Source organism: Oncorhynchus masou, chromosome 25 (assembly GCF_036934945.1).
Source record: "Oncorhynchus masou masou isolate Uvic2021 chromosome 25, UVic_Omas_1.1, whole genome shotgun sequence".
NCBI classification, from domain to species: domain Eukaryota; kingdom Metazoa; phylum Chordata; class Actinopteri; order Salmoniformes; family Salmonidae; genus Oncorhynchus; species Oncorhynchus masou.
The window spans coordinates 2,638,520-2,659,052 of NC_088236.1; the positions used below are offsets into that span (position 1 = coordinate 2,638,520).

General features: G+C 46.4%; 1 protein-coding gene across 1 annotated transcript in view; it reads right to left on the reverse strand.

Moving 5' to 3' along the window:
* Nucleotides 1-15,992, reverse strand: part of psat1 (phosphoserine aminotransferase 1) — a 29,797-nt gene extending 13,805 nt beyond the window's left edge. Inside the window, exons 1-4 of the mRNA XM_064936546.1 lie at nucleotides 15,808-15,992; nucleotides 15,117-15,177; nucleotides 14,679-14,748; nucleotides 10,229-10,434 (exon numbers count right to left, since the gene is read on the reverse strand). Coding sequence (XP_064792618.1) covers nucleotides 10,229-10,434; nucleotides 14,679-14,748; nucleotides 15,117-15,177; nucleotides 15,808-15,864 — 394 coding nt within the window. The 5' untranslated portion in view covers nucleotides 15,865-15,992. The remainder of the gene's footprint in view (nucleotides 1-10,228; nucleotides 10,435-14,678; nucleotides 14,749-15,116; nucleotides 15,178-15,807) is intronic.
* Between the last annotated feature and the right edge of the window lie 4,541 nt (nucleotides 15,993-20,533).

Sequence of the window (20,533 nt, forward strand, 5' to 3'; positions counted from 1 at the left end):
ACCCCACTGGGAACCATCATCACCCCACTGGGAGCCATCGACACGGCTGACGAGCCATCATCACCCCACTGGGAACCGTCATCACCCCACTGGGAGCCATCAGCCTGACGGAATTGCCCCTTTCAAACAAGCTGTATAAATGATGAATTAAGAAATGAACATAGCAGAGCAGAAAAGCATCAAGCTGCACATTTAAAGTGGTTTGAGCTTTGAATCTCAACAAGAGGTAGAGGCGATAAACTCACCTCCCGGACAATCACTGGTACGGCTGATTAGCTGTCCTCAGTAAAGTATCTAGAAAGCGAAATTAAGTGGGACCATCATATTACACTGCTCTCATCACCCCACTGGGAACCATCATCACCCCACTGGGAACCATCATCACCCCACCGGGAACCATCATCACCCTACTGGGAACCATCATCACCCCACTGGGAACCATCATCACCCCACTGGGAGCCATCATCACCCCACCGGGAACCATCATCACCCTACTGGGAACCATCATCACCCCACCGGGAACCATCATCACCCCACTGGGAGCCATCGACACGGCTGACGAGCCATCATCACCCCACTGGGAGCCATCATCACCCCACTGGGAACCATCATCACCCCACTGGGAACCATCATCACCCCACTGGGAACCATCGACACGGCTGACGAGCCATCATCACCCCACTGGGAGCCATCATCACCCCACTGGGAACCATCATCACCCCACTGGGAACCATCGACACGGCTGACGAGCCATCATCACCCCACTGGGAACCATCATCACCCCACTGGGAACCATCATCACCCCACTGGGAACCATCGACACGGCTGACGAGCCATCATCACCCCACTGGGAACCATCATCACCCCACTGAGAACCATCATCACCCCACTGGGAACCATCGACACGGCTGACGAGCCATCATCACCCCACTGGGAGCCATCATCACCCCACTGGGAACCATCGACACGGCTGACGAGCCATCATCACCCCACTGGGAACCATCATCACCCCACTGGGAGCCATCGACACGGCTGACGAGCCATCATCACCCCACTGGGAACCGTCATCACCCCACTGGGAGCCATCAGCCTGACGGAATTGCCCCTTTCAAACAAGCTGTATAAATGATGAATTAAGAAATGAACATAGCAGAGCAGAAAAGCATCAAGCTGCACATTTAAAGTGGTTTGAGCTTTGAATCTCAACAAGAGGTAGAGGCGATAAACTCACCTCCCGGACAATCACTGGTACGGCTGATTAGCTGTCCTCAGTAAAGTATCTAGAAAGCGAAATTAAGTGGGACCATCATATTACACTGCTCTCATCACCCCACTGGGAACCATCATCACCCCACTGGGAACCATCATCACCCCACCGGGAACCATCATCACCCTACTGGGAACCATCATCACCCCACTGGGAACCATCATCACCCCACTGGGAGCCATCATCACCCCACCGGGAACCATCATCACCCTACTGGGAACCATCATCACCCCACCGGGAACCATCATCACCCCACTGGGAGCCATCGACACGGCTGACGAGCCATCATCACCCCACTGGGAGCCATCATCACCCCACTGGGAACCATCATCACCCCACTGGGAACCATCATCACCCCACTGGGAACCATCGACACGGCTGACGAGCCATCATCACCCCACTGGGAGCCATCATCACCCCACTGGGAACCATCATCACCCCACTGGGAACCATCGACACGGCTGACGAGCCATCATCACCCCACTGGGAACCATCATCACCCCACTGGGAACCATCATCACCCCACTGGGAACCATCGACACGGCTGACGAGCCATCATCACCCCACTGGGAACCATCATCACCCCACTGAGAACCATCATCACCCCACTGGGAACCATCGACACGGCTGACGAGCCATCATCACCCCACTGGGAGCCATCATCACCCCACTGGGAACCATCGACACGGCTGACGAGCCATCATCACCCCACTGGGAACCATCATCACCCCACTGGGAGCCATCGACACGGCTGACGAGCCATCATCACCCCACTGGGAACCGTCATCACCCCACTGGGAGCCATCAGCCTGACGGAATTGCCCCTTTCAAACAAGCTGTATAAATGATGAATTAAGAAATGAACATAGCAGAGCAGAAAAGCATCAAGCTGCACATTTAAAGTGGTTTGAGCTTTGAATCTCAACAAGAGGTAGAGGCGATAAACTCACCTCCCGGACAATCACTGGTACGGCTGATTAGCTGTCCTCAGTAAAGTATCTAGAAAGCGAAATTAAGTGGGACCATCATATTACACTGCTCTCATCACCCCACTGGGAACCATCATCACCCCACCGGGAACCATCATCACCCCACTGGGAACCATCATCACCCCACCGGGAACCATCATCACCCTACTGGGAACCATCATCACCCCACTGGGAACCATCATCACCCCACTGGGAGCCATCATCACCCCACCGGGAACCATCATCACCCTACTGGGAACCATCATCACCCCACTGGGAACCATCATCACCCCACTGGGAGCCATCGACACGGCTGACGAGCCATCATCACCCCACTGGGAGCCATCATCACCCCACTGGGAACCATCATCACCCCACTGGGAACCATCATCACCCCACTGGGAACCATCGACACGGCTGACGAGCCATCATCACCCCACTGGGAGCCATCATCACCCCACTGGGAACCATCATCACCCCACTGGGAACCATCGACACGGCTGACGAGCCATCATCACCCCACTGGGAACCATCATCACCCCACTGGGAACCATCATCACCCCACTGGGAACCATCGACACGGCTGACGAGCCATCATCACCCCACTGGGAACCATCATCACCCCACTGAGAACCATCATCACCCCACTGGGAACCATCGACACGGCTGACGAGCCATCATCACCCCACTGGGAGCCATCATCACCCCACTGGGAACCATCGACACGGCTGACGAGCCATCATCACCCCACTGGGAACCATCATCACCCCACTGGGAGCCATCGACACGGCTGACGAGCCATCATCACCCCACTGGGAACCGTCATCACCCCACTGGGAGCCATCGACACGGCTGACGAGCCCATCTTCAAAGAAGCATCTTCCAGAGCGAATGGAAGAAAAATAAACTCTGCAGTTCTGTTCAGGACGACACGTCACTGGATGGATGACTGCAGAGAAAAACAGTAGAAGTCTTGTTGGAACCCTTTTGGACAATCAGAGCCTTACAAGCCACAACAAGGCCTAAACCGTCATGAACAAATACTGTATAACAAGCATTCGACACCTGAAAGATCCCAGTTAAATCCCGTTATCCCTGGTTAGTTACTATTGGCTTAACCACACATGAAATGAACAGCAGCAGTACAGGCCGGCACATTCCTTCATTGATTCATTTCCTTTCTGACCCAAAAAAATATATTCTGATGGGATTTAAGCATTGACATGGACTCAGAATATCCAATTTAATCTATGAACAATTGTAATCGAATACAAAACTGACAATTTGGGAAAATATAAAATATAGCTTGGGACATGTTACATTTTTCATGCTAGAAAAGGTTGGAGAGCCCTGCTATATGCCTATAGGTTTTTGTTGTATTTTTAGTATATTTACAATGTGACTTATTTGATTTCTTTACAATGTTACTTTAATTACTGATCTACATGGCCAAAAGTATGTGGACATGCCTTCAAAATAGTGGATTTGGCTGTTTCAGCCACATCCGTTGCTGACAGGTGTATAAAACCGAGCAGAGCCATGCAATCTCCATAGACAAACATTGGCAGTAGAATGGCTTTACTGAAGAGCTCAGTGACTTTCAACCTGGTACCGTCATAGGAAATGTCTAGGAGCACCATGGCGCAGCCGCGAAGTGGTAGGCCACACAAGCTCACAGAACGGGAGCCCCGAGAGCTGAAGAACATAAAAATTGTCTGTCCTCGGTTTGCAACACTCACTACAGAGTTCTCTGGGAGCTTCATGAAATGGATGTCTATGGCCGAACAGCCGCACACAAGGATAAGATCACCATGCGCAATGTCAAGTGTCAGCTGGAGTGGTGTAAAGCTCACCGCCATTGGACTCTGGAGCAGTGGAAACACCTTCTCTGGAGTGATGCATCACGCTTCACCATCTGGCAGTCCAACAGACAAATCTGTTTGGCGGATGCCAAGAGAATGCATAGTTCCGACTGTAAAGTTTGGTGGAGGATGAATAATGAATAATGGTCTGGGGCTTTTTTTCATGGTTCAGGCATACCAGTGAAGGGAAATCTTAACGCTACAGCATACAATTACATTCTAGACGATTCTGTGCTTCCAACTTGTTGGCAAAAGTTTGGAGAAGGCACTTTCCTGTTTCAGCATGACAATGCGCCCGTGCACAAAGCGAGGTCCATACAGAAATGGTTTGTCAAGATCGGTGTGGAAAAATTTGGAGCTCGACCACTCTGGAGGGATGCTGGCCTCCCGAGTGCTCATTGCTAACTGGGCTAGTCTGAGCTAGTCTGAGTGATCAGGATAAGGTTTTGGATGAGGACACAGGGGCTACCTAGTCTGAGACCGGGATAAAGTCTAGCTATGTATGAGGACATTGTCAAAACCTGCTCATTCTACACTGATGAGTGTGAAGATAACAATGCAGACAACTATGCAGTCCAAACAGAGCCTGAACTGATGCCCAACCACGTGGAAACATAGCCTGCCCTGAACTGATGCCCAACCACGTGGAAACATAGCCTGCCCTGATGCCCAACCACGTGGAAACATAGCCTGCCCTGATGCCCAACCACGTGGAAACATAGCCTGCCCTGAACTGATGCCCAACCACGTGGAAACATAGCCTGCATGCCAGACAGTCTCTCAGAGAATGACGAGCTCTATTGTATTTGGTGTAACGCTCTAGAACAGCCAGGTGAGTATTGGCTCAGATTGAGTTATATAGCTGATTTGGACACCATGCATTGTGTTAGTGTAATTATCCACTGCACCAGAGAACTTTCTAAAATACTCTAGAAAACCCTTTCAGTTGCTCTTGGAACACTTTCTCTCAAACACAAATGTTGCTTTTCGACTAATACCAGTGTTCTACTAGTGTATACGCCCTTATGTTGTACATATAACACGTCTATGAGTCTCTGCTAGGTAAAGCCCCGCCTTATCTCAGCTCACTGGTCACCACTCGTAGCACGCGCTCCAGCAGGTGTATCTCACTGATCATCCCCAAAGCCAACACCTCCTTTGGCTGCCTTTCCTTCCAGTTCTCCGCTGCCAATGACTGGAACGAATTGCAAAAATCACTGAAGTTGGAAACTTTTATTTCCCTCACTAGCTTTAAACATCTGCTATCTGACCAGCTTACCGATCGCTGCAGCTGTACATAGTCCATCTGTAAATAGCCCACCCAATCTACCTACCTCATCCCCATACTGTTTTTATTTACTTTTTCTACTTCCACATCTGCACATTTATCACTCCAGTGTTAATCTGCTAAATTGTAATTGCTTCGCCACTATGGTCTATTTATTGCCTTTCCTCCTCACTCCATTTGCACACACTGTATATAGATGTTTCTATTGTGTTATTGACTGTACGTTTGTTTTACTCCATGTGTAACTCTGTGTTGTTGTTTATGTCGCACTGCTTTGCTTTATCTTGGACCAGGTCTCACTTGTAAATGAGAACTTGTTCTCAACTGGTCTACCTGGTTAAATAAAGGTGTTCTCAACTGGTCTACCTGGTTAAATAAAGGTTAAATTAAAAAAAAATGTATATAAATACTAGGAAAATTGTTTCCATAGCTCGGGCTGAAGTGAGGACTTGTGAAGAGCAGAATCAACAATGTTTGCATCAGCTTTGTGAGGTGTTAAAGTTCACTGGAAATTCTGGCTGAAAAGAAGCCCGTCTTTTGGCCCAAAGTGAGTTTAGGTCCACCAGAACCATGACCCAGTGAGACAAGGGTGCCAGCGAATGTTACCTCTAATATTTTCCTTCACCGAGTAAATTTCAGGTCCGCTGAGCGCGTTTACAGTTTTAACAGCGGCCAAATAGGCTACAGTGGCGATTTGATCATAATCAAATCAAAATCAAATCAAATTTTATTTGTCACATACACATGGTTAGCAGATGTTAATGCGAGTGTAGCGAAATGCTTGTGCTTCTAGTTCCGACAATGCAGTAATAACCAACAAGTAATCTAACTAACAATTCCTAAACTACTGTCTTATACACAGTGTAAGGGGATAAAGAATATGTACATAAGGATATATGAATGAGTAATGGTACAGAGCAGCATAGGCAAGATACAGTAGATGGTATCGAGTACAGTATATACATGTGAGATGAGTATGTAAACAAAGTGGCATAGTTAAAGTGGCTAGTGATACATGTATTACATAAGGATGCAGTAGATGATATAGAGTACAGTATATACGTATGCATATGAGATGAATAATGTAGGGTAAGTAACATTATATAAGGTAGCATTGTTTAAAGTGGCTAGTGATATATTTACATCATTTCCCATCAATTCCCATAATTAAAGTGGCTGGAGTTGAGTCAGTGTCAGTGTGTTGGCAGCAGCCACTCAATGTTAGTGGTGGCTGTTTAACAGTCTGATGGCCTTGAGATAGAAGCTGTTTTTCAGTCTCTCGGTCCCAGCTTTGATGCACCTGTACTGACCTGTACTGACCTCGCCTTCTGGATGATAGCGGGGTGAACAGGCAGTGGCTCGGGTGGTTGATGTCCTTGATGATCTTTATGGCCTTCCTGTAACATCGGGTGGTGTAGGTGTCCTGGAGGGCAGGTAGTTTGCCCCCGGTGATGCGTTGTGCAGACCTCATTACCCTCTGGAGAGCCTTACGGTTGAGGGCGGAGCAGTTGCCGTACCAGGCGGTGATACAGCCCGCCAGGATGCTCTCGATTGTGCATCTGTAGAAGTTTGTGAGTGCTTTTGGTGACAAGCCAAATTTCTTCAGCCTCCTGAGGTTGAAGAGGCGCTGCTGCGCCTTCTTCACGATGCTGTCTGTGTGAGTGGACCAATTCAGTTTGTCTGTGATGTGTATGCCGAGGAACTTAAAACTTGCTACTCTCTCCACTACTGTTCCATCGATGTGGATAGGGGGGTGTTCCCTCTGCTGTTTCCTGAAGTCCAAAATCATCTCCTTAGTTTTGTTGACGTTGAGTGTGAGGTTATTTTCCTGACACCACACTCCGAGGGCCCTCACCTCCTCCCTGTAGGCCGTCTCGTCGTTGTTGGTAATCAAGCCTACCACTGTTGTGTCGTCCGCAAACTTGATTGAGTTGGAGGCGTGCGTGGCCACGCAGTCGTGGGTGAACAGGGAGTACAGGAGAGGGCTCAGAACGCACCCTTGTGGGGCCCCAGTGTTGAGGATCAGCGGGGAGGAGATGTTGTTACCTACCCTCACCACCTGGGGGCGGCCCGTCAGGAAGTCCAGTACCCAGTTGCACAGGGCGGGGTCGAGACCCAGGGTCTCGAGCTTGATGACGAGCTTGGAGGGTACTATGGTGTTGAATGCTGAGCTGTAGTCGATGAACAGCATTCTCACATAGGTATTCCTCTTGTCCAGATGGGTTAGGGCAGTGTGCAGTGTGGTTGAGATTGCATCGTCTGTGGACCTATTTGAGCGGTAAACAAATTGGAGTGGGTCTAGGGTGTCAGGTAGGGTGGAGGTGATATGGTCCTTGACTAGTCTCTCAAAGCACTTCATGATGACGGAAGTGAGTGCTACGGGGCGGTAGTCATTTAGCTTTCTTGGGAACACCTTATCTTTCTTGGGAACAGGAACAATGGTGGCCCTCTTGAAGCATGTGGGAACAGCAGACTGGTATAGGGATTGATTGAATATGTCCGTAAACACACCAGCCAGCTGGTCTGCACATGCTCTGAGGGCGCGGCTGGGGATGCCGTCGGGACCTGCAGCCTTGCGAGGGTTAACACGTTTAAATGTTTTACTCACCTCGGCTGCAGTGAAGGAGAGACCGCATGTTTCCGTTGCAGGCCGTGTCAGTGGCACTGTATTGTCCTCAAAGCGGGCAAAAAAGTTATTTAGTCTGCCTGGGAGCAAGACATCCTGGTCCGTGACTGGGCTGGATTTCTTCCTGTAGTCCGTGATTGACTGTAGACCCTGCCACATGCCTCTTGTGTCTGAGCCGTTGAATTGAGATTCTACTTTCTCTGTACTGACGCTTCGCTTGTTTGATAGCCTTACGGAGGGAATAGCTGCACTGTTTGTAATGTAGGCGTACCAGAGTGGTCTACCATCCAAAACAATGGACAAAATGCATCCCATAACATTTTAACATGGAAATAGCTGTTCTATCATTCAGACTACAGTAGCAGCCGATGTGTGGTGTTCAATGTGGGGCTAAATTCCATGACACCATTGACATTAACCTGTTTATACACTTGTCCTTCAGACAAGGAGTGACTGAAAATGGTGTTGTGGTGTTTGATGCAAGAAACCAATTTACAAAATAACATGCATTATTATTCACATACCATTATTACAGAGAATCAGACAAATTATGTTACCCTCTACATATTGGCTACTTAGCTGAGTCGAGCCTCTCTCAAAATACAACACTGCCCCTTTAAGACAAGAGAATAAAGTTATTTCCCTGACTGGCTTTTCAAAGAGGTCTAGAAATGTACCCACTTTGTGCTCTTCTAGGAAGCAACCACTCCCCCACTACACATGATCTATAACTGGGCTGATAACTCACAAACTAGCAAAGGATATGAACAAATGTACACACATCGCTACATGTAACGTTTGCTTTGATCTCAAAACAAGCTCATTTACTCACGACCGCTCATGCTGTAAACACAGTCCAGTTCAAAGTGAATGGATCAGATCCATATATGGCAATGGTCTATTGTCATATAGGCCTAGTGCAGCTCTGATTGGTTATGGCGCACCGGTCTGTGTAGAGTATGTGCCCAAGTCGTGCCTGTCAATGCAATAGAATCCGACTCCGATGCATTCTGCCTACAACAACATCTCTTGGATAGTTAGTTTTGCAAACTAAGTCTTGCATAGGTCGTTATGTTTCGGTATGTTGCATTGAAAGTGGCTAATATTGCGTTGATTCAATCACAATTCCCACAGTTAAGGGAAACATTGATAGTGGTAATTAATGGGGGAAACTCTAGAAAGTTGAGTAAAGTTCAATCTCGTGCTCCTCTGCGTGCGATAATATTTGTGTGCGGCAGTCCCTGTGGAGCTGCGCGAGGGAACATTGGTCCCGGGCTTGAGTAGATGGTAACAGAAAAGTCTAAGCGTTTTTGGTTTAAAAAAAACACTGTGATAAAACACGTATTAACCTGCAGAGAGAAGAGTGTTTACAGGGCACTTTGCACATTTGTGGCCTGCTGGAGGTCATTTTGCAGGGCTCTGGCAGTGCTCCTCCTTGCACAAAGGTGGAGGTAGCGGTCCTGCTGCTGGGTTGTTGCCCTACCTACGTCCTCCTCCACGTCTCCTGATGTACTGGCCTGTCTCCTGGTAGCGCCTCCATGCTCTGGACACTATGCTGACAGACACAGCAAACCTTCTTGCCACAGCTCGCATTGATGTGCCATCCTGGATGAGCTGCACTACCTGAGCCACTTGTGTGGGTTGTAGAATCCGTCTCATGCTACCACTAGAGTGAAAGCACCGCCTGCATTCAAAAGTGACCAAAACATCAGCCAGGAAGCATAGGAACTGAGAAGTGGTCTGTGGTCACCACCTGCAGAACCACTCCTTTATTGGGGGTGTCTTTCTAATTGCCTACAATTTCCACCTGTTGTCTATTCCATTTGCACAACAGCATGTGAAATGTATTGTCAATCAGTGTTTCTTCCTAAGTGGACAGTTTGATTTCACAGAAGTGTGATTGACTTGGGAGTTACATTGTGTTGTTTAAGTGTTCCCTTTATTTTTTTGAGCAGTGTATTGAGCAAATATATATATATATAAATTTGTTAAACAGTGAATCAATTTTGTCAGGCCTTAGTGTGGGAATCAGTCACATGTTGTTAGTGTGGAAATCAGTCACGTGTAGTTAGTGTGGGTTAATGGTGTGAGGCAGATAGATAGTGTCAACAGGAGACATGAGGAGTCATTCTGCTACATTAAACTGTTAACACAGAACACCGTGTCTCCTGTTATCACTTATGGGCAACAACTGGCTCCACCCCCCCCCCCCCTTACTGGTGTAGGTGTCCAGTTTGGGGTGAACCACGTTGACCTTGCCGTATTTCTCAGCTTCCTTGGCAGCATTGGACGACCAGGTGCCCGTCACTAGGTAATCAGCACACCTGTCCTCCTTTAGACCAATCAGATTGAGGGGGACGGCACTAAACTGACCCGTCCCGCCCCCCTGGAAGAACATGACTTTGTAGTTGTCTGGGATACTCCTGGAGAGAGAGAGAGGGCGAGAGAGAGAGAGAGGGAGACAGAGAGAGAGGGCGAGAGAGAGAGAGGGCGAGAGAGAAAGAGAGCGAGAGGGCGAGCGAGAGAGAGGAGAAAGAGATAGTTGAATTTTTTTTAAATTAGATTCTAGATAGCCTAAGAATGCAAATCCCTAAAAAAGGAATTGAGGAATCCGTCCAACCAAAAACACAGAGACCCAGAAACCCTGAGCCCTCACTATGGTGACTCACTAAAACAATACAGAAATACACTATCGGGATAAGAAGGAACAGCACGTCAGAAATCAGCTCAATCCATTTGAAGAATCCAGAGAATGTAAAAAAAAAAATTGGAACACACTAAACAAACAAAGATGTGTCTATTCAATTCAAACACAAAGATGTGTCTATTCAATTCAAACACAAAGATGTGTCTATTCAATTCAAACACAAAGATGTGTCTATTCAATTCAAACACAAAGATGTGTCTATTCAAACACAAAGATGTGTCTATTCAAACACAAAGATGTGTCTATTCAAACACAAAGATGTGTCTATTCAAACACAAAGATGTGTCTATTCAAACACAAAGATGTGTCTATTCAAACACAAAGATGTGTCTATTCATACACAAAGATGTGTCTATTCATACACAAAGATGTGTCTATTCATACACAAAGATGTGTCTATTCATACACAAAGAGGAAAAAACCCCAACCTAGAATGATACCACTGCTGGCTAGGCAACAATGTGGAGTGTTCTAGAACAGGGATTCTCAAACTGGGGGACCCCCAGGGGTACGCCACATCAAAATAGGATTCACATTTTTTTTCTTCACATGTTTAAACAGTCCATTTATATTGTCCAAAGGGACTAAACATTTGGTTGAGTATTTCTCTCGTATCTGGAGCCTCGTTTCACTGCCAAAAATAAAATTAAATCATCTAGTGTTCAGCGAAATAACACAATGTCAAATACAGGTAGCCCAGTCAAATAATTAACATCCAATCACATTAACAGATACTCATCCAATCACATTAACCGTTACTCATCCAATCACATTAACCGTTACTCATCCAATCACATTAACCGTTACTCTCTCGCGGGAATTCCACTAGCGGTCCGTATGGAGCCTAACGCAGGGAGACATAGTGGAGTGGTAACGCGCGTGCAAGCAGTTGCTCTCAACGCCACTTGGGTACACTGCAGCATCCACCGAGAGGCTCTTGGGTACACTGCAGCATCCACCTAGAGGGTCTTGGGTACACTGCAGCATCCACCGAGAGGCTCTTGGGTAGACTGCAGCATCCACCTAGAGGCTCTTGGGTACACTGCAGCATCCACCGAGAGGCTCTTGGGTACACTGCAGCATCCACCGAGAGGCTCTTGGGTACACTGCAGCATCCACCTAGAGGCTCTTGGGTACACTGCAGCATCCACCGAGAGGCTCTTGGGTACACTGCAGCATCCACCGAGAGGCTCTTGGGTACACTGCAGCATCCACCGAGAGGCTCTTGGGTACACTGCAGCATCCACCGAGAGGCTCTTGGGTACACTGCAGCATCCACCTAGAGGCTCTTGGGTACACTACAGCATCCCCCAAGAGGCTCTTGGGTACACTGCAGCATCCACCTAGAGGCTCTTGGGTACACTGCAGCATCCACCTAGAGGCTCTTGGGTCCACTGCAGCATCCACCGAGGGGCTCTTGGGTACACTGCAGCATCCACCGAAAGGCTGTTGGGTACACTGCAGCATCCACCGAAAGGCTGTTGGGTACACTGCAGCATCCACCGAGAGGCTCTTGCGTACACTGCAGCATCCACCGAGAGGCTCTTGGGTAGACTGCAGCATCCACCGAGAGGCTCTTGGGTACACTGCAGCATCCACCGAGAGGCTCTTGGGTACACTGCAGCATCCACCGAGAGGCTCTTGGGTACACTGCAGCATCCACCGAGAGGCTCTTGGGTACACTGCAGCATCCACCGAGAGGCTCTTGGGTACACTGCAGCATCCACCGAGAGGCTCTTGGGTACCCTCCAGCATCCACCTAGAGGCTCTTGGGTACACTGCAGCATCCAGCTAGAGGCTCTTGGGTACACTGCAGCATCCACCGAGAGGCTCTTGGGTACACTGCAGCATCCACCGAGAGGCTCTTGGGTACACTGCAGCATCCACCGAGAGGCTCTTGGGTACACTGCAGCATCCACCTAGAGGCTCTTGGGTACACTACAGCATCCCCCAAGAGGCTCTTGGGTACACTGCAGCATCCACCTAGAGGCTCTTGGGTACACTGCAGCATCCACCTAGAGGCTCTTGGGTCCACTGCAGCATCCACCGAGGGGCTCTTGGGTACACTGCAGCATCCACCGAAAGGCTGTTGGGTACACTGCAGCATCCACCGAAAGGCTGTTGGGTACACTGCAGCATCCACCGAGAGGCTCTTGCGTACACTGCAGCATCCACCGAGAGGCTCTTGGGTAGACTGCAGCATCCACCGAGAGGCTCTTGGGTACACTGCAGCATCCACCGAGAGGCTCTTGGGTACACTGCAGCATCCACCGAGAGGCTCTTGGGTACACTGCAGCATCCACCGAGAGGCTCTTGGGTCCTGTGTGGCTCATTCGGTAGAGCATGGCGCTTGCAACACCAAGCGTCATGGGTTCGATTCCCGCTAGGGCCACCCATATGTAAAAGTAGTGGCCCCAGCCAACTTGTAAGTCGCTTTGGACAAAAGCGTCTGCTAAATGGGATATATATATATACACTGCAGCATCCACCTAGAGGCTCTTGGGTACACTACAGCATCCCCCAAGAGGCTCTTGGGTACACTGCAGCATCCACCGAGAGGCTCTTGGGTCCACTGCAGCATCCACCGAGAGGCTCTTGCTGCCAAGGGAATGCCTGACAGTCTGAAAGATGTTTTTCACTTGCCTGACTGCTTGCATGATGACGAGTTTCTGACACGACTGGCCTATCTGGGTGTTTTTTCTCACCTGAATGATCTGAATCTATTAAACACAGGGACTCTCCGCAACTATACTCAATGTGCGGGACAAAATTGAGGCTATGATTTAGAAGTTGGAGCTCTTGTCGGTCTGCATTAACAAGGACAACACACAGGTCTCTCCATCATTGTATGATTTTTTTGTGTGCAAAGGAACTCAAGCTGACGGACAATGTCAAATGTGATATAGTGAAGCACCTGAGTGAGCTGGGTGTGCAATTACGCAGGTACTTTCCTGAAACAGATGACACAAACAACTGGATTCATTATCCCTTTCATGCCCTGCCTCCAGTCCACTTACCAATATCTGAACAAGAGAGACTCATTCAAATTACAACAAGCGGTTCTGTGAAAATGTGATTGTATCAGAAGCCACTGCCAGATTTCTGGATTGGGCAGCGCTCAGAGTATCCTGGCCTGGCAAATCGCGTTGTTAAGACACAGGTGCCCTTTGCAACCACGTACCTATGTGAGAGTGGATTCTCGGCCATCACTAGCATGAAAACTAAATACAGGCACAGACTGTGTGGAAAATGATTTAAGACTGAGACTCTCTCCAATACAACCCAACATTGCAGAGTTATGTGCATCCTTTCAAGCACAGCCTTCTCATTAACCTGTGGTGAGTTATTCACAATTTTCAATGAACAAATCACGTTTTATATGTAAGACGGTTAAAGAAAGAGCATAATGATTGATTATTATCATTTGTGCCCTGGTCCTATAAGAGCTCTATGTCACTTCCCATGAGCCGGGTTGTGACAAAAACTCACACTCATTCTTATGTTTAATAAATGCATCGTATAGTGTGTGTGTGTGTGGCAGGCTTACAATGATGGCAAAAAAACTACATTTGAGAGTGTGCTGACCCTGGTGCTAGAGGGGGTACAGCTGGAGGTTGATTGTTTGAAGGAGTACGGGACTTTAAAAAGTTTGGGAACCACTGTTCTAGAATGATACACTGTTGCCTAGCCAACGATGTGGGGTGAACTAGACTGAAAGGCAGTCAGGGTAAAATGTCACGTGTTCAATCAAAAGAAAGATGAAACACGTTCTCCCAGACAGTTGAAAACACACGTAGACACCAACACGTTCTCCCAGACAGTTGAAAACACACGCAGACACCAACACGTTCTCCCAGACAGTTGAAAACACACGCCAGAAAGCCAGAAAATAATGGATAGATAAGAGGGAGAGAAGCTCATGACCAGTAGGATGGTGTGAGTGTGTGTGTTTATACTCACAGTAGCTCCCGCAACAGGTTTTCTGTGGTGTTCATGATCTTGGTGAAGTCTGACGACCGATGGCTCATCTCTGCAAGGACAGAATCAAATACAATAAATAGCTATTAAGACACCCTGAGGATGCCAAGACTGTGCAAAGCTGTCATCAAGGCAAAGGATGGCTACTTTGAAGAATCTCAAACATATATTTTCATTTGTTTAACACTTTTTTGCCTACTACATGATTCCATATGTGTTATTTCATAGTTTTGATGTCTTCACTATTATTCTACAATGTAGAAAATAGTACAAATAAAATAAAATCCCTTGAATGAGTAGGTGTGTTCAAACTTTTGACTGGTACTGTATGTGTGATATATATATTTCTATAATAAATTAGGTGGAAACAACGTTGATTCAACCAGTGTGTGCCTCGCTGTCTGAGAGAGACGCACTCACCCAGGACACTGACCCCGCTACCATTATAGTCGAGCAGTTCTTTCTGCGCCTGTAACAGCACCTGAAAACACAGCACATTCACTTCAATGAAAACCCCTTACAAGTCCTTGAATACAATTATTTTAGTTTGAATACAGGTCATTCTAAAAAAACAAAAACAAGATCGGGGAACTGAATGCATATGTCTATAAAAAACCAGACCGGTGGCACCGGGATAAAGCAACAACTTTTGGATAAGCCCGACCGGTTTGACAATCGTTCTAGCGCCGTCTAGAGGTGTTATAGAGTCGCTTGGCACCGGAGCAGACACCGGAACATTTCCCGCATGGATGTTTACGCGGCTGATGCAACGACCTCGTTTCACCAAAGGCCTGCCAGCCTACTCTTCTTCCATGATAAAATATATGTCGTCATGTTTTAACACGCCGTTTCTGTTCACAGTCATCAAATGGTCAGTTTACAAAAGATAAATGTATCATGCCGTTTCAACGACGAAGAGATGCAACCGCTTGCCTGCTCTCATCAAATAAAACGCTTGATTTTGTATCAAATATTTTGTATTAAACTTTGCACTTTTGCAAATTACATTACGGAAAGTAGCATCCATACAATTCATTTCGGTTTCTCTTCATGTTACAGGCTACAATCATTACATTTTCGGTTTTCAATGCACAGTAAAAAGTCAACTTACAGACTGTGGTAGTTTTGCAGGTCCAGCACCGAAGTTAATGGTCTGTTTTTTTTCCATGTTTAAAGTGATTGAGTTCCTTCTGTAAAGTGTCTGTTGCTTCCTGCTCCGTCCAAATCAGATTCTCAGTGATGCGGATTACACAACTGCGCCTCTAGCTCCTCTCTCTGTTCATCATGAAGCAGCACCGCGGACCGCATACAAAACCCACAGTCAGCGTTCCTATTGGGCAATCTCACATGCCAAGGGAGGAATGTTCAGGCAGTCATTGGTTGATATCATTTTTTTTTTTGCAATTGTGATTGGTTTATCTATCACGCCACCAAAACGTGTCCAGCACACACGCACGCAAGTACCCCGCCAGCAGGTCACAAAACATCACATCATTTTCTGAGAACCATGTTTCTTAAAGCTTGGTTGTCCTATGGTTATTTTTTTAATAAAACCTTCCGAAAACTTCACGGGAATGCTGCAGGATATATTTGCTATTCTCAGTACATTTAAGGAACGTAACAAACATTTATTTTTGTTGCTATTTATTTCATTACTTTAACAGAATTTTCCTAAAAGATCAAACATGGCTACATTTAATTTCATTTTCGCTAATGTTCTAGGAATGTTGTCCAGCTGGTTTGATATTGGGAATGTTCTCAAATAGTTCAGAGAACGTTAACACTGTTCATCTGTGAGAATTTCAGTACTTGCACAGAACATTCTGCACAAGTTCCGACATGGTTGTATTATTTTAGTACATTCTGTTCTCAGAACGTTCATATAATGTATGGTTCTCTTTTATATCAGTTCTTGGCAATATTCTGGGAATGTAAAATATATATATATATATATATCCTATACATTAAGATCAATTAGCTTTCAATTCTGTTCTCAAAACATGAAACATTTCCACAAAAATCACAAAGAAAGCATAAGTAACATTCAGAAAACATTGTAAGAATGTTATTTAAACACATAAACAGTATATTCCGTTCTCAGGGTCAACAACACTCTCTATCATCTCTCGTTAAGTGTCTTCAGGTGTGTTGGCTGCGCCCACTAATTGGTCACAGCTGATCTTAATGTGGTCCTATGTGTCTCGGTAGGTAGAGCATAGCACGTACAACGCCAAGGGCCCCCCCTTAAGTTAAATGCATGCACTTGTCTACTGAAAGGACAATATTATCAGTGAGCGCTTGTTTTCTTTGAAATGGGGTCTGTTTGAATAGACTTAAAAGGAACCGTTTTGTATGTGTAAAATCCATGGCATGCTAACTCCATCCTGGTGGCACAGTGGACTCATTTCCAGGGCTCGAGAAATCTCAATGATGCCATCTCACAATAAAACATTTTTGGTGCCAAATGTGCGCATTTCCCCACCAGAGATGTTTCAATCCAATGGACTGGTGGCAGACAAAAGACTGTTCGTGATGACATAACGCACATAAATATATTTTGCGGGTGCATTCCCATATACCGGCAAAAAAAATACAAGTTAAATGGGTTTCGATGCATTTAACTCAACTCATTTTTTCTCACACAAAAAGTTGCATTATCCAGTTGTGGCCAAAAGAAGCTCAGTCTTCACATGGCTAAAAGAAAAGGAATATAACATGTACTGTTTGCAGGAAACTCACTCTACATCCTACAGTCGTGGCCAAAAGTTTTGAGAATGACACAAATATTAATTTTCACAAAGTCTGCTGCTGCCTCAGTTTGTATGATGGCAATTTGCATATACTCCAGAATGTTATGAAGAGTGAGCAGATGAATTGCAATTAATTGCAAAGTCCTTCTTTGCCATGCAAATTAACTGAATCCCCAAAAAACATTTCCACTGCATTTCAGCCCTGCCATAAAAGGACCAGCTGACATCATGTGAGTGATTCTCTCGTTAACACAGGTGTGAGTGTTGACGAGGACAAGGCTTGAGATCACTCTGTCATGCTGATTGAGTTTGAATAACAGACGAGAAGCTTCAGAAGGAGGGTGGTGCTTGGATTCATTATTCTTCCCCTGTCAACCATGGTTACCTGCAAGGAAACAGGTTCCGTCATCATTGCTTTGCACAAAAAGGGCTTCACAAGCAAGGATATTGTTGCCAGTAAGATTGCACCTAAATCAACCATTCATCAAGAGCTTCAAGGAGAGCGGTTCCATTGTTGTGAAGAAGGCTTCAGGGCGTGACTTATTTAGACATGATGGTTATTAGATCAAACATTTAATACATTTTACAGACACAAAAAGTTGTTCCCTTGTCTAGCACATTTTGTTTTGTTGACATTTGGAAAGTTGACCAAAAATAATTCTGTTTCCATCAGGCCTGTCACGAAAATGTATTTTATCTGACATGTACTTTACTCAAATAAAAAAATTGAACATAAACCTGTGCATAAATAAATATATACATTTATTTATATATATACATAAATCTATACAGTGAAAGTATTCAGACCCCTGGACTTGATCCACATTTTTTGTTAGATCACGGCCTTATTCTAAAATGGATTCAAATTGTTTTTTTTCCCTCATCTACACACAATACCCCACAATGACATCACAATACCCCATAATGACAATAAAAAACAGGCTTAGAACTTTTGGTAATTTATTAACATTTATTTTAGATTTTTTTAAATATCACATTTACATAAGCATTCAGACCATTTACTCAGTAGTTTGTTGAAGCACCTTTGGCAGCGATTACAGCCTCGAGTGATCTTGGGTATGACATGACAAGCTCGGCACACCTGTATTTGGAGAGTTTCTCCGATTCTTCTCTGCAGATCCTCTCAAGCTCTGTCAGGTTGGATGGGGAGCGTTGCTGCACAGCTATTTTCAGGTCTCTCCAGAGATGTTAGATCGGGCTCAAGTCCGGGCTCTGGCTGGGCCACTCACGGACATTCAGAGACTTGTCCAGAAGCCACTCCTGCGTTGTCTTGGCTGTGTGCTTAGGGTCGTTGTCATGTTGGAAGGTGAACCGTTGCCCCAGTCTGAGGTCCTGAGTGCTCTGGAGCAGGTCTTCATCAAAGATCTCTGTACTTTTCTCCATTCAGCTTTTCCTTGATCCTGACTAGTCTCCCAGTCGCTGGCGCTGAAAAGCATCCCCACAGCATGATGCTGCCACCACCATGCTTCACCATAGGGATTGTGCCAGGTTTCCTCCAGACATGACGCTTGGCATTCAGGGCAAAGAGATCAATCTTGGTTTCACCAGACCAGAGAATCTTGTTTCTCATGGTCTGAGAGTCCTTTAGGTGCCTTTTGGAAAACTCCAAGGAGGCTGTCACGTGCCTTTTACTGAAGAGTGGCTTCTGTTTGGCCAATCTACCATAAAGGCCTAATTAGTGGGGTGATGCAGAGATGGTTGTCCTTCTGGAAGGTTCTCTCATCTCCACAGAGGAACTCTGGAGCTCTGTCAGAGTGACCATCGGGTTCTTGGCACTCCCTGACCAAGGCCCTTCTCCCCGATTACTCGGTTTGGCCGGGCAGCCAGCTCTCGTAAGAGTCTTGGTGGTTCCAAACTTCTTCCATCTAAGAATGATGGAGGTCACTGTGTTCTTGGGGACCTTCAATGCTGCAGAAATGAAATGTTTTTGTACCCTTCCCCAGATCTGTGCCTCAACGCAATCCTGTCTCGGAGCTCTACGGACAATTCCTTCGATCTCATGGCTTGCTTTTTACTCTGATATGCACTGTCAACTGTGGGACCTTATATAGACAGGGGTGTGCCTTTCCAAATCATGTCCAATCAATTGAATCAATTGAACCACCCCCAAAAATGTTGGTTAAAAAAAACAATGAAGTAATATTTTTATTTCTGATTTATTGCTACTATAGCCCATAGGATTCAGTTGATAGTAAATATGAAACAAGTAACATGACAGTAAATGGAGACAGTAGGTTAAAAAAAACATGATTACACTGCTCTGAAAACTCACTAAACTATTCCTGATATAGTAACCTATTAGAAACCATTTGAATATAAAACTCACAGAAATTATAATTACCATAACATGTGCTAATTGTGATGGTAGCCATTTTGAAGAACCGGAAACGATTATCAAGATGACACCCCCTACACGTAATGTCATTGAAAAGCCCAGAATGCCCTGTCGAATGTACAACAGGACTTTTCACAGTGGCATGTAATGGCCTTAGAGATATGGATGAAAAACTCTGTTTTCCAACAGATCCATCATTCCACTCGGTCAGCCGGGTGGATCGGTTCATCCCAGTCCCTCTTGGTCTGCCACAGGTCCTGGACTAAGACTTTGGCCCGGGTTGCGTATGGCAGGATATACCCAAGGGGATCGTATTGACTGGCCAGGGTCCGGTAGATGGTGCGCAGAGTGAGGGTTTCGGGAACTCATGGCTAAGCCGTGCTTGTACCCAAGGGTATCCGGTATGCAGCTCCATCTCAGTCCTAGAGTGGGCTCTTGTGGGTTAGCGCCAGACTGCGATAGCCATAGTTCACAGCTACTGGACCTGGCTGGTGGCGGGAGGTGCTGGATAACCTCTGCTCTATAACTCGCCCGCTGTACATACTCTATGAAGGAGTGCCTTCGCTTCAGCCGTGGATGGGATGCTCTGTAAGCAGTTATCCACCCAGAAGGCATTTTCCACCGAATCCAATACTTCTGGGTCACTGTCTGGATGCTCCCGTGCATGTCTTTGCAGAGCGTATATGGCACAGCAAGGACTGCAGGTGGTGCCAAATGGGAGTACCTGCCAT